Source organism: Silurus aristotelis (genome assembly GCF_946808225.1).
Source record: "Silurus aristotelis genome assembly, chromosome: 23".
Taxonomy (NCBI): Eukaryota; Metazoa; Chordata; class Actinopteri; order Siluriformes; family Siluridae; genus Silurus; species Silurus aristotelis.
In genome coordinates, this window is record NC_139596.1 from 13721686 (window position 1) to 13731685 (window position 10000).

General features: G+C 39.4%; 1 protein-coding gene across 5 annotated transcripts in view; it reads left to right on the top strand.

Moving 5' to 3' along the window:
• arb2a (ARB2 cotranscriptional regulator A) overlaps positions 1 to 10000 on the top strand; it is a 179156-nt gene that overhangs the window by 26536 nt on the left and 142620 nt on the right. For all 5 annotated transcript variants that reach the window (XM_083527626.1, XM_083527630.1, XM_083527628.1 and 2 more), the window contains exons 5-6: positions 3651 to 3716; positions 6254 to 6445. In XM_083527626.1, coding sequence (XP_083383752.1) covers positions 3651 to 3716; positions 6254 to 6445 — 258 coding nt within the window. The remainder of the gene's footprint in view (positions 1 to 3650; positions 3717 to 6253; positions 6446 to 10000) is intronic.

Below are 10000 nucleotides of genomic sequence, written 5' to 3' on the forward strand. Positions count from 1 at the left end.
ACTCCGCCGCACATCGTCATGACCCAGTCTCAGGTATATTTAGAGAACTGTCCACTTTCTCTTTCCCTCCTATAATCACAGTGAGCCACCTGAGACGCCGAAGCAATAACAGCGCACAAATGAAATTTCCTGCGAGGCTTATTGATATCATTAAACACAAGCATATTGCACTTCACAATCATTTTAGTCTTCATCAGAGAGCTTGACATTTAGTGAATTAGGTGCCGTCGAGCCGCCTATATCTTTACACTGTTTCACCCGCAGACCCCTTTTCCGCGGATTTGGCGGATAGATCTGTCATCTCATTTGGGCCGGCTGACCGCTGATGGCTGCTAATATCTCATTGCATTAGCTCGTTTGGCCCTTAATGTGCTTTTGGTGTTTGTAATCAAATAAGCAATAGCTTATGTCCTTTGGCTTTAAATGAGTATGTTACACTGAGTGTATTATGATTGCTTCATAACTTTCTTGTCTCTCCTCCTCCTCCTCTCCCCATTCCTTTCCCTTTCCTCCCACCTTCGCGTCAGAAGAAGAAGAGTCGTTCGAGCAGAATCAATGCAAACCTAATGACGTGTCCTTTCGGGAAAGTTCCCTTCTAACTCAAAAGCTTGCGCCTCACTTTTAACTATAGTCTTAAAGAGATGAATTATTCCAGCAGTCTGGTGACACTTGTAAGCTACAAGCCCCGCGCTTCATCTCCCGTGGTCATGTAGTGACGGATTAGCGAAGCAAGCTAACTCTACTAGCTATATACCTTTACCAGAGGCACCAGCGATCTTCTGCTTCTTTGCAAACTTTTTTTGAGTTGTTTAAAGTACCTGTTGGGAGTACCTAAAAAATCAACCAGAGTTTTCGAGTGTCTGATTTGAACAGCGCTCAAATATTGTACTCCTGTTGAACGCAGGCTCAATGATGCACTAGTCCTCAACACCAAGCGCACATGTTAGTGAAAAGCCAGCTGATACGCGAGGTTTTATTTCCTAAAATACAAATCAACTTGTACACCCCGAACTCTGCATTAACCATCAACACAAACAACCTCTTCAACATGCCAGAATGGAACAAAGATTAAACAAGGCAAAGTAGTAAAGCAATCTTACAAAAAGGGATTTACACATTACAATTACAGTATCATGTCACAAAGTTGAACAACCATTAGAATTCAATCGACAAATGAAATCATGTTTGATGAAGTAAAACCAAATATATAAAACCATAATATTTTTCTTCAACTTTAACAAAAGCTGGTTCTCAAAGTTTTTAGATAAAAAAATGGGGCCAGCAATGATTACAAATTTGCCCGCAAGTAGCAGATAAAGGTAGGGGGAGCGTTGCACCTTAATGATATCCTCAATAGAGGTGCAAACTGTAATTGGTAACAGGCCTCATCAATTCAAATATATTGGAGTAAAAAGCACATACGAGGTGGTATCACTAATGGTGTAACTGGTGCTATTGTTTTATAGTGCTGACCACGTCAGCAAATATCATCAAGATAGAACAACTTGAAAAAAATACATAAATAAATTTACGCAACGGCCATTAATCTGCTGTCGGTAAACACGTCAAACCAGCAATTTAAGATTTTAGCCTCGGATTATAGGAATCTTTTAGGATTTGTCTCAGATGATCATATCGTGACTAAAATCGCACAGTGTGCACCTGGTTTAGTCTTATCTCAAACCAGTTACGAGGTGGTATTAAAATTTCGAGACATATGGTGCAACTGGTGCTATTTTGACCACACGCTTAACCACGTCTGCGATTTCATCATAGACAGCAAGTGAAGAAAGAGCGAACATGAAATTCTGCGTGAAACTGGGCAAATCTGCTACAGAAACGTTAGACACGACATACTTTTGCCGTACGAGTCGTTCGAGGTGTTTTGAGTGGCAATTCAAGAGAGATCCAGAGATCAGGAAGACCTTCAACGAGCTCAACCCTTGAAAACGCAGAAACCATTCAGCAACTCGTGCATGATGATCATCGGAGTTCAATCCACATGATCTCACTCCCGCACCCAACCTACTCGCCGGATTTGGCTCCTGCTGACTTCGCCTTCTTCCCGAAGATGAAGATCCGGCTCAGAGGTCGCCGCTTTGACACCAGTGCGGAGATCCAGCACGACAGGGGAAGGTGCTTCGAAAAGAAGACTTACAGGACATATTCCGGAAGTGGCAGGAAAACTGGCAGCGCTGTATTGCTGTGCAAGGGGAATATTTTTGTAAATGTAGAAACTTTTTGATACCACCTCATATACTGGATTATGAATGCAGTTAATTAGAGAGTAAAAGTTGCTTATATCTTTGAAACTTACTACAACTAGAAAGTTGACAAGAAATTACTTCAATTAAATTTGGATTAAATTACAGGTCACAGAGATTTTGAAAATTAAAAATATGAACATATGTTTAATGATAAAGTTTGGTTTGAGGAATTTATTTAAGCCAGGAGGTTAAATGCGTTACTTCACTCTGTACTTTCATTGTCCCTTTGTTGCTTCATGCGAATAGAAACCAAATGCTGTCACTGTGGGTTTCATTTATGTAATTTTATTTCTTGTGTTTGTATGAGTGTAGGATGAGTATGTATCGCCTAAACGCAACCCTAGATAAACAAATATGATACTATTCTAATGAATCATTTTATAATGTAAGACCTCCGATGTAATCCGGACGTTTATCCCGGTCAGAAGTTCGGAGACCTCCCACGAACAACGCGAGGCAATCGGTCCACCCAGGCAGCTGACCATCCCAGTTTTCCCATCCTGACTCCAGCTTCCCCTGTGTCCGTGTGGGCGGCAAACCCTTTACAAACATCATAAGCTCGGCATGAACGATAATATCCCGCTCCTTTTTCTTCCCTGCCCCTTAAAGTCATCCCAGCGACCTCAGCGAGCCAAATTCGTCTTTACACGAGCGGCTCCTTCCTGTCGCCTCGCAGATCCATCGAATAAATGGTTGTTTTTCCAGCTGCTGCGTATCAGGGTTGCAGGGGACAAGAACAAGAAAGAAAACCACCAAAAGTTGTTGATGTCATTGAAGCATGAAACTTTCGGCCCTGGGTTGAATTTGCACCAAGTACCAGTTCCCAAGTCATGTAGCTGCAGGGATAAACATACCTTACATCGACTCTCGGCTTGCAGTCGAGATTTTTTTTATGGCTCCGGGGCTGATAGGCTCGGTACACTCTGCTCAAAATCCAGACACTCCTAATTATCTTCATCGATGCTTGTTGAAGGAGGGTGGGGTTTTTCTCATATCCAAATATGTGTTTTTGCTCTGCACATAGAACATAAGCACAGAAGTACTTTGTTTACAGTGCATGTAAATTCAATAGCGTTGTAGCTGTACGTGTACACAGATGTGGTTTGTGTGTTGCATCAGTAGCCAGCAATACTGTGCACGTCCTAACCCATTTGACAAAATGATCCATGTGTTTACAGAATAAAATACACTGTTTTAATGAACCAAACTATCTCACGTCTCATTTACGCATACCACAGCCGTATATATTTGACTTAGCTCAAAGTTTGTTATGCCTAATACCGATGGCAAGCGCGGGTCACTTTTGTGTGTGTATATATATATATATTTTTTTATAGCGCTTCAAATACCAATAAAGACGTCTCTCTCCCTTTTCTCCTGCAGATCATCACGCATTATGTTTATGAGCTCCTGGAGAAGGATTGCAAGCTGAGGAAAGAGATGCTTCCGGTAAGTGCGGCCGAAAGAACAGAGAGGCTTTTACGCCGCCGAGATGTTATGGGAATGAAGAATCCGGATGCAAAAACTGTAGCCTGAATTCTCTGGATTTTCTCTCTTATTATTCCCTAATTATTTATTTAATCTGTGTAAATATATATTTTACCACCTATATGTCCAAACTGTTACCACAAAGTTGGAGGCAAACATTGTCTATGAATGCAGTAGCATTACATTTTCCCTTCAGTTGAACTTGGAGAACCTGTTCCAACCTGACAATGGCCCTGTGCACAAAGCCAGCTTCATGCAGATATGCTTTACATGGGTTCAAGTGGAACACCTTAAATGGCCTGCTAGAAAGCTCACACTTTATAGGATGAATTTACAATGCTGACTCCACCCCAGGCCTCCTCATCTCATCCTACATCAGTACCTGTCTTTACTAACACCCTTGGAGCTGATTGAACACAAATCTACTGAAGCACACTCCAAAATCTAGTGGAACATCTTCCCAGAAGAGTGGAGGTTTTTATAACAGCTAATAAGGATTAAAGGTGAAATGGGATGTTCAAAAAAGTGCATACATACATATACATATATATACATATACATATACACACACACACACACACACACACACACACACACACACAGGCTATAATATTAAATTAAATAGCAAATGTATTAGTCATGAATGTGCAAAAACTGTCAGATATTTCTCATTATTTCTCACATTCTAAAGACAAAAAAAGCATTTAACATTGCTGCTCTTATGTAGTTCATAAACAGAGCATGATTCACGTCTTGTTAAAAGGACAGTATATTACTGTACGTAAATCTCACAAGAGAAAGTGGAAGTTTTTACAAGCTGTAAACCGGCGCGTTGCGTTTATCTCCGAGACGCACCCCGTGTTCTCGCCTGCAGTCCGATTTGATAGGTTCAGTCATGTGTGACAAATCCGCAGGTTTTTCGCCGTTCCGTCGATAGCCATTTAAAGGAAAGGCATAAAAAAGTGAAGTATAAAAAAGGCAGGGATAGACGCTGACATTACAATTACAGCATAATAGGTTAAAACGAATGACCTGGCACGCACACCCGTATTGACCCCTGAGATATCTGGACAGATCCGCGGTGACGCCGAATGTAATAGAAATCCATGGAAGTTTAATAAAGTCATCACAGACAGACAGACAGACAGACCGCAGTAGTCGTTTGTCTCTCTGCATAGTGGCATTCATAATGAATGATTCCAGGCGATGAGTCACTGCACTGGTAGTGGATCTGGCGCACATTTTTCAATGAAAGGAGAATAAATATAGTTGCTGAAATAACAGCAAGGAATCTGTGTTTTCACAAGCAGTCAGTATCGAAAACACTGATTTAGAATGGAGTTTGAGATTATACTGACATTCCAAAACGGCATCAAAAAGTCAGAAACGCAAACCAGAGTGTTCCGAACAAATTTGACTTTTTGCGTAATAATAATTAATGATCACAGCACCACTAAAGCCTCTACTTCCTGTTTGTGTTTGCGTTGTACATGCGTCACAGACAAAATTAAAGTGCTATCTCGTCTACTTTAGGATAAGGACAATGAATACACACTCGCTTCCTCCCTGGAAAGTCTTATCCTTGCTCGTTTCTCTGAATCTGGATTTTTGCACTTAACTGCCAATGTTCAGAGGAGTCTGGACTGGTCTATTAGAATAGTAAATAAATATCATACTGCTCAAATTTTCTATTGAAAGAAAAAAAATTTCATTCACATTTGAATGTTAGAGGTATTAATGAGCACTAGTCACCTAATGCAAGTCGGTTAACCAAACAAATGTAAAAAAAAAACAACAAAAAAAACCAGTTAAACATTTATATATATATATATATATATATATATATATATATATAAATGAATTTTCTTAAATATGAATTTTCATAAAAACATTTTATTAAATGTTTTTAAATATTTTTTTATTCCTTTTATTGTATACATTCATTTTGATCATTGAACTGAACACCCATTCCAGAGAACCATCCTTTTTTTGGCAAAATGAAATAAAAAAAAATATAAGTAAGTTTAAATGTTTAAAAATGTTGAATAAACGTATATATTGCAAACATATAAAAATATTAGAACATATAGAAATAAATGTAGATCCGTCTGTCTGTCTGTCTCTGTCTGTCTGTCTGTCTGTCTGTCTGTCTGTCTGTCTGTCTGTCTGTCTGTCTGTCTGTCTGTCTGTCTATCTATCTATCTATCTATCTATCTATCTATCTATCTATCTATCTATCTATCTATCTATCTATCTATCTATCTATCTATCTATCTATCTATCTATCTATCTATCTATCTATCCACATCCAGCAAGTAATGCAATTAATAGAATAAATTTGAAAGCTGTAAATCCTAATATGTTGGAGGATATATTTATTATATATATTTCACCTAATGTATCGTTTAAATTGTCATTTTGGATTCCAGTGCAGTATAATGTGTCTTTTACAGTTTGCAGTTATGTCTCCTTATTAACACAGCATCTGGACTTCACAGGTGGACGCGACAGAGAGCGAACCAAAGAGCTTCATCTACATGAGCGAGGACGCTCTGACCAACCAGGACAAGCTTCTGGTGCTAATCCATGGCAGCGGTGTGGTGCGAGCAGGTCAGTGGGCACGTCGCCTCATCATCAACGACAACCTGGACAGCGGCACGCAGATCCCTTTCATCAAAAAGGCCATGGAGGTAAAGGAGTACGACTCCTCGTATTAACACTTCAAATCAAATTCTCGCAGCGTTATTGTTCCACAGTCATCGAGCCACGAAACGCTGAACGGATTGCGACCGTGCTTTAACTACACTGCGAGTTAACACTTCTGGCCGAATCCCTTTTAAAAAATTGCTACCAATTAGCTTGAGTGTGCTGTCTAGAGATTAATAGCCATTTAAGCGTATATTTGAAATCTCCTGAGCTGCAGCTTTTTGTTTTAATTGAGGACTGAAACGTCTCATGAGGTGTAACGGCATTCTACAGTCGGAGGAGGTACAGTGTCGTTTTATACAGTGTTCTTACTGTAGGTTCACCAAAACATAGCGTGTTCTGTGTAGTTACTGCATCATGTTCTTGCTGGTGTCGCTCGTGTTCAAGTTGGACATGTGCAGAGTTCACTAAATGGAGAAAGGATTGCGGACACCTGATCAACGATTAACGATTATTATCCGATTAATCGAACAATCGATGGAATAATCGAGCATTCTACCGATAATTCCATCGATTATTCGATTGATCGAGTAAAAAGTAAATTTTTCTTTTATTAAAGAGCAATTCTAAACATACAGTAAGACGCGTCTATGAAAACGAACAAGCGGTTTGTCTCCTTTTTTTTTTTTTTTTTTTTTATAAAAATGTATAAACATTTTTTTAAAAGAAATTGCATATCTGCGAAAATTAAACCCATTTAGTGCATTAGCTATAGAAGCTGGCATGGCGTTAAGAAAACACCAACAAAAACAACCAAACTGAAAATAAAAAAACAAATTCCAACCACATCAAGCGGTCACTCCTGGGCCCCTGAGCAAGGCCCTTGACCCTATAAATGCTCAGTTGTATGAATGAGATAAATGTCACTCAGTACAAGGGTGTAATGTAAATGCTTTGCGCACAGTTGTCTCTGATATAAAGGGAAAATTCAATGGTGTCGCATCCAAAGACCTAAAAAACTGTGCGCCTGTATATATATATATATATATATAAAATGTGTATATGTAGCAGTCTGTTTTATTTTGCATTTTCTCTCTCTTTCTCTCTCTCTCTCTCTCTCTCTCTCTCTCTCTCTCTCTCTCTCTCTCTCTCTCTCTCTCTCTCTCTCCACTGCTCCCATACACTAGGCATTGATTTACGCAATAGAAACAAGCCGTTTGTAGTTATGTGTGTACTGTAAACTGTAATTTAGATTTTCATTTCTTTTCTCTGTCGGAGAGCGTCTCCCCCAGCTGTACGCCAGGCTAGTCGTTTGTCACGTCGCCCACTGCTACCTGTATAATTTCATCGGCCTCTGCGTTCAAATTGACTTAGGGGAGATCTCCCTCTCTCTTCCATCTAAATGTCATAAAACACACACGCATCTGTGTCTGCCGGCAAAGTCCCTCTCCACGCAAAACCGTGGAATGCAGGATAGAGATGATGAGTATGCGCGTGTGTGTTTGTGTGTGTGTGTGTGTGTGTGTGTGTGTGTGTGTGTGTGTGTGTGTGTGTGTGTGTGTGTGTGGATGCCGCTTCCAAGCGCACGTTTGAATAAACGTCTGAGTGTGTGTTACCGTAAAGTGGCTTATTGCGTTCGCCGTAGAGGTGCATTGTGGGGGATGTACAGTGACAGCTGGTTGCTGCTGACCATTCATCACACTAAATAAGCGCCATGCCTTCTGGGCTCTGACATCATCATAATAGCATTTACAGGAAGAGCGACCCCGCGGGCCAGAATGTTTGCGTCCGTCCTGCTGAGAGCATCTGCACGTCAGCTTGTGCTTTTTGAAGTGACAGGTCGCTTTCATGATTTTCCTGGATGATAAACAAGGACGCCCGAAGCTGCGGTGGTGCAGTGCGCCGAGATGATACACATCATATCGTCATATGTAACAGCAAGATATGTAGGTTGTGTAGAGATGTACAAGAAGCATCAGTAGGTTTAGAATTGATATGCGTGTTGCAGAAACAGTGGCAGAAAGTTTGTGCTAGATTTAGTGAACTTGGATTTTTATTCCTAAAAATAATGAAGTATTGTGATATGATGTTTAACACCGTGTCCACGACCTCAATCCTTTTAATGAAATTAAATTAAAATACATTTAATTATATTTTTATTTATTAAATTTTTACACTTTTTTTTTTTGTATGAATCCATTTATTTATTAATTTGACATTTTATTTATTTATTTATTTATTTATTTATTTATTTATTTTTACTTCACTTTTTTTTACCTTCGAATTAAATTGTATTTATTTTATATATTTATAATCCGAACAATAAAGCGTCATGAGATAAAGTAAGTTACCGGTACCAGCCCCTGAACCTCCAGATGGTCAGCATCCTGTCATCCTGTCAGCTGATTTTCTAGTGTACAATTTAAAGGGAAAAGTCTCAGTTAACACTCGTAGGAGTGAAGCTTGACAGCTATAGCCGAGTAAACAGCCAGAGAAATGGAGAGAAAGTGAGCTGAGACTTAAACCCGGCACAGGAGACGGCGAGAAAGACTCCAGGAGAAGCGAAGTGGGTTTCAGCACTCGGCAGAGCTTGTGGAGAACGCGAGAAGCTTTTGATCTCTCTCCCATCTCAGGTGGGCTTCCCTCCATTGGCCCAAAGATCAACTAGAACCTGTCCAACTCTGTTTCATCACATCCTTTTCTCCTCCTCCTTTCTCTCTTCCTCACTCCTTTGTCTGCTTTTTCTCTTCCTTGTTCTGCTCATTAGCTCAAATTGTGCAGGTGAGTTTATGTATATATATATTGTGTGTGTGTGTCTATGCACACACGTGACTTGTTTTTTAAACCTGTGTGTGAATAGACACAGGTTTAAAGAGCGACTCTGAGCTCATTGTCGCTGTAGATAATGAAGCTACATCTCTTTTAAAGGGGACTCAGGATAGCACCTGCTTGGGAAACACTGTGGCACTTGGCGGATGTAACTTTTAATCATTGTTTACTACTTTCCTACGTTTGGAAGGTTGTCGTCTTTGGAATTAATAACGTGTGTGTATCATATAGGAAACGTACACATATAAAATGCATAAAAGTGGATACACATATATATATACAGCAGCAGTTTTTCCCACCTTCAATTCACTGGTAAAGTTTTTTTTCTTTTCTTTTCTTTTAATTACGATAATTGTGTAGTATTTTATAAAACGTTCTTGTTTTCTTCTCCACAGATTAATGGATTAGGTACTAAATCCTGCATGCAAGATGATTTTTAAAAGTAGTTTTTTTTGGCAAGACTAAGAAGTTCTGCCCACTCTGAGCACAAAGAAGATATATAAATATAAATCGCTTTCTACGGTGTCAGTAACCAAAGTTGAAATCTTGCTTTTCGCAACTGGGACAATGAGACGGTGGCAAAAATAGCAATAATGGAACCAGTCTCATTTTTTATGAGTATTCCACTTTTTTAAAATTATTTATTTATTTATTTTTTTTTTTTACATTGTTTTCCCCACCTACTTTACCCTTCCACCAATCACGCTTCTTCCTGTGGCTGTAATACTCCAATTTATTTAACGCACTACAAACAGGCATCAAATAAATTC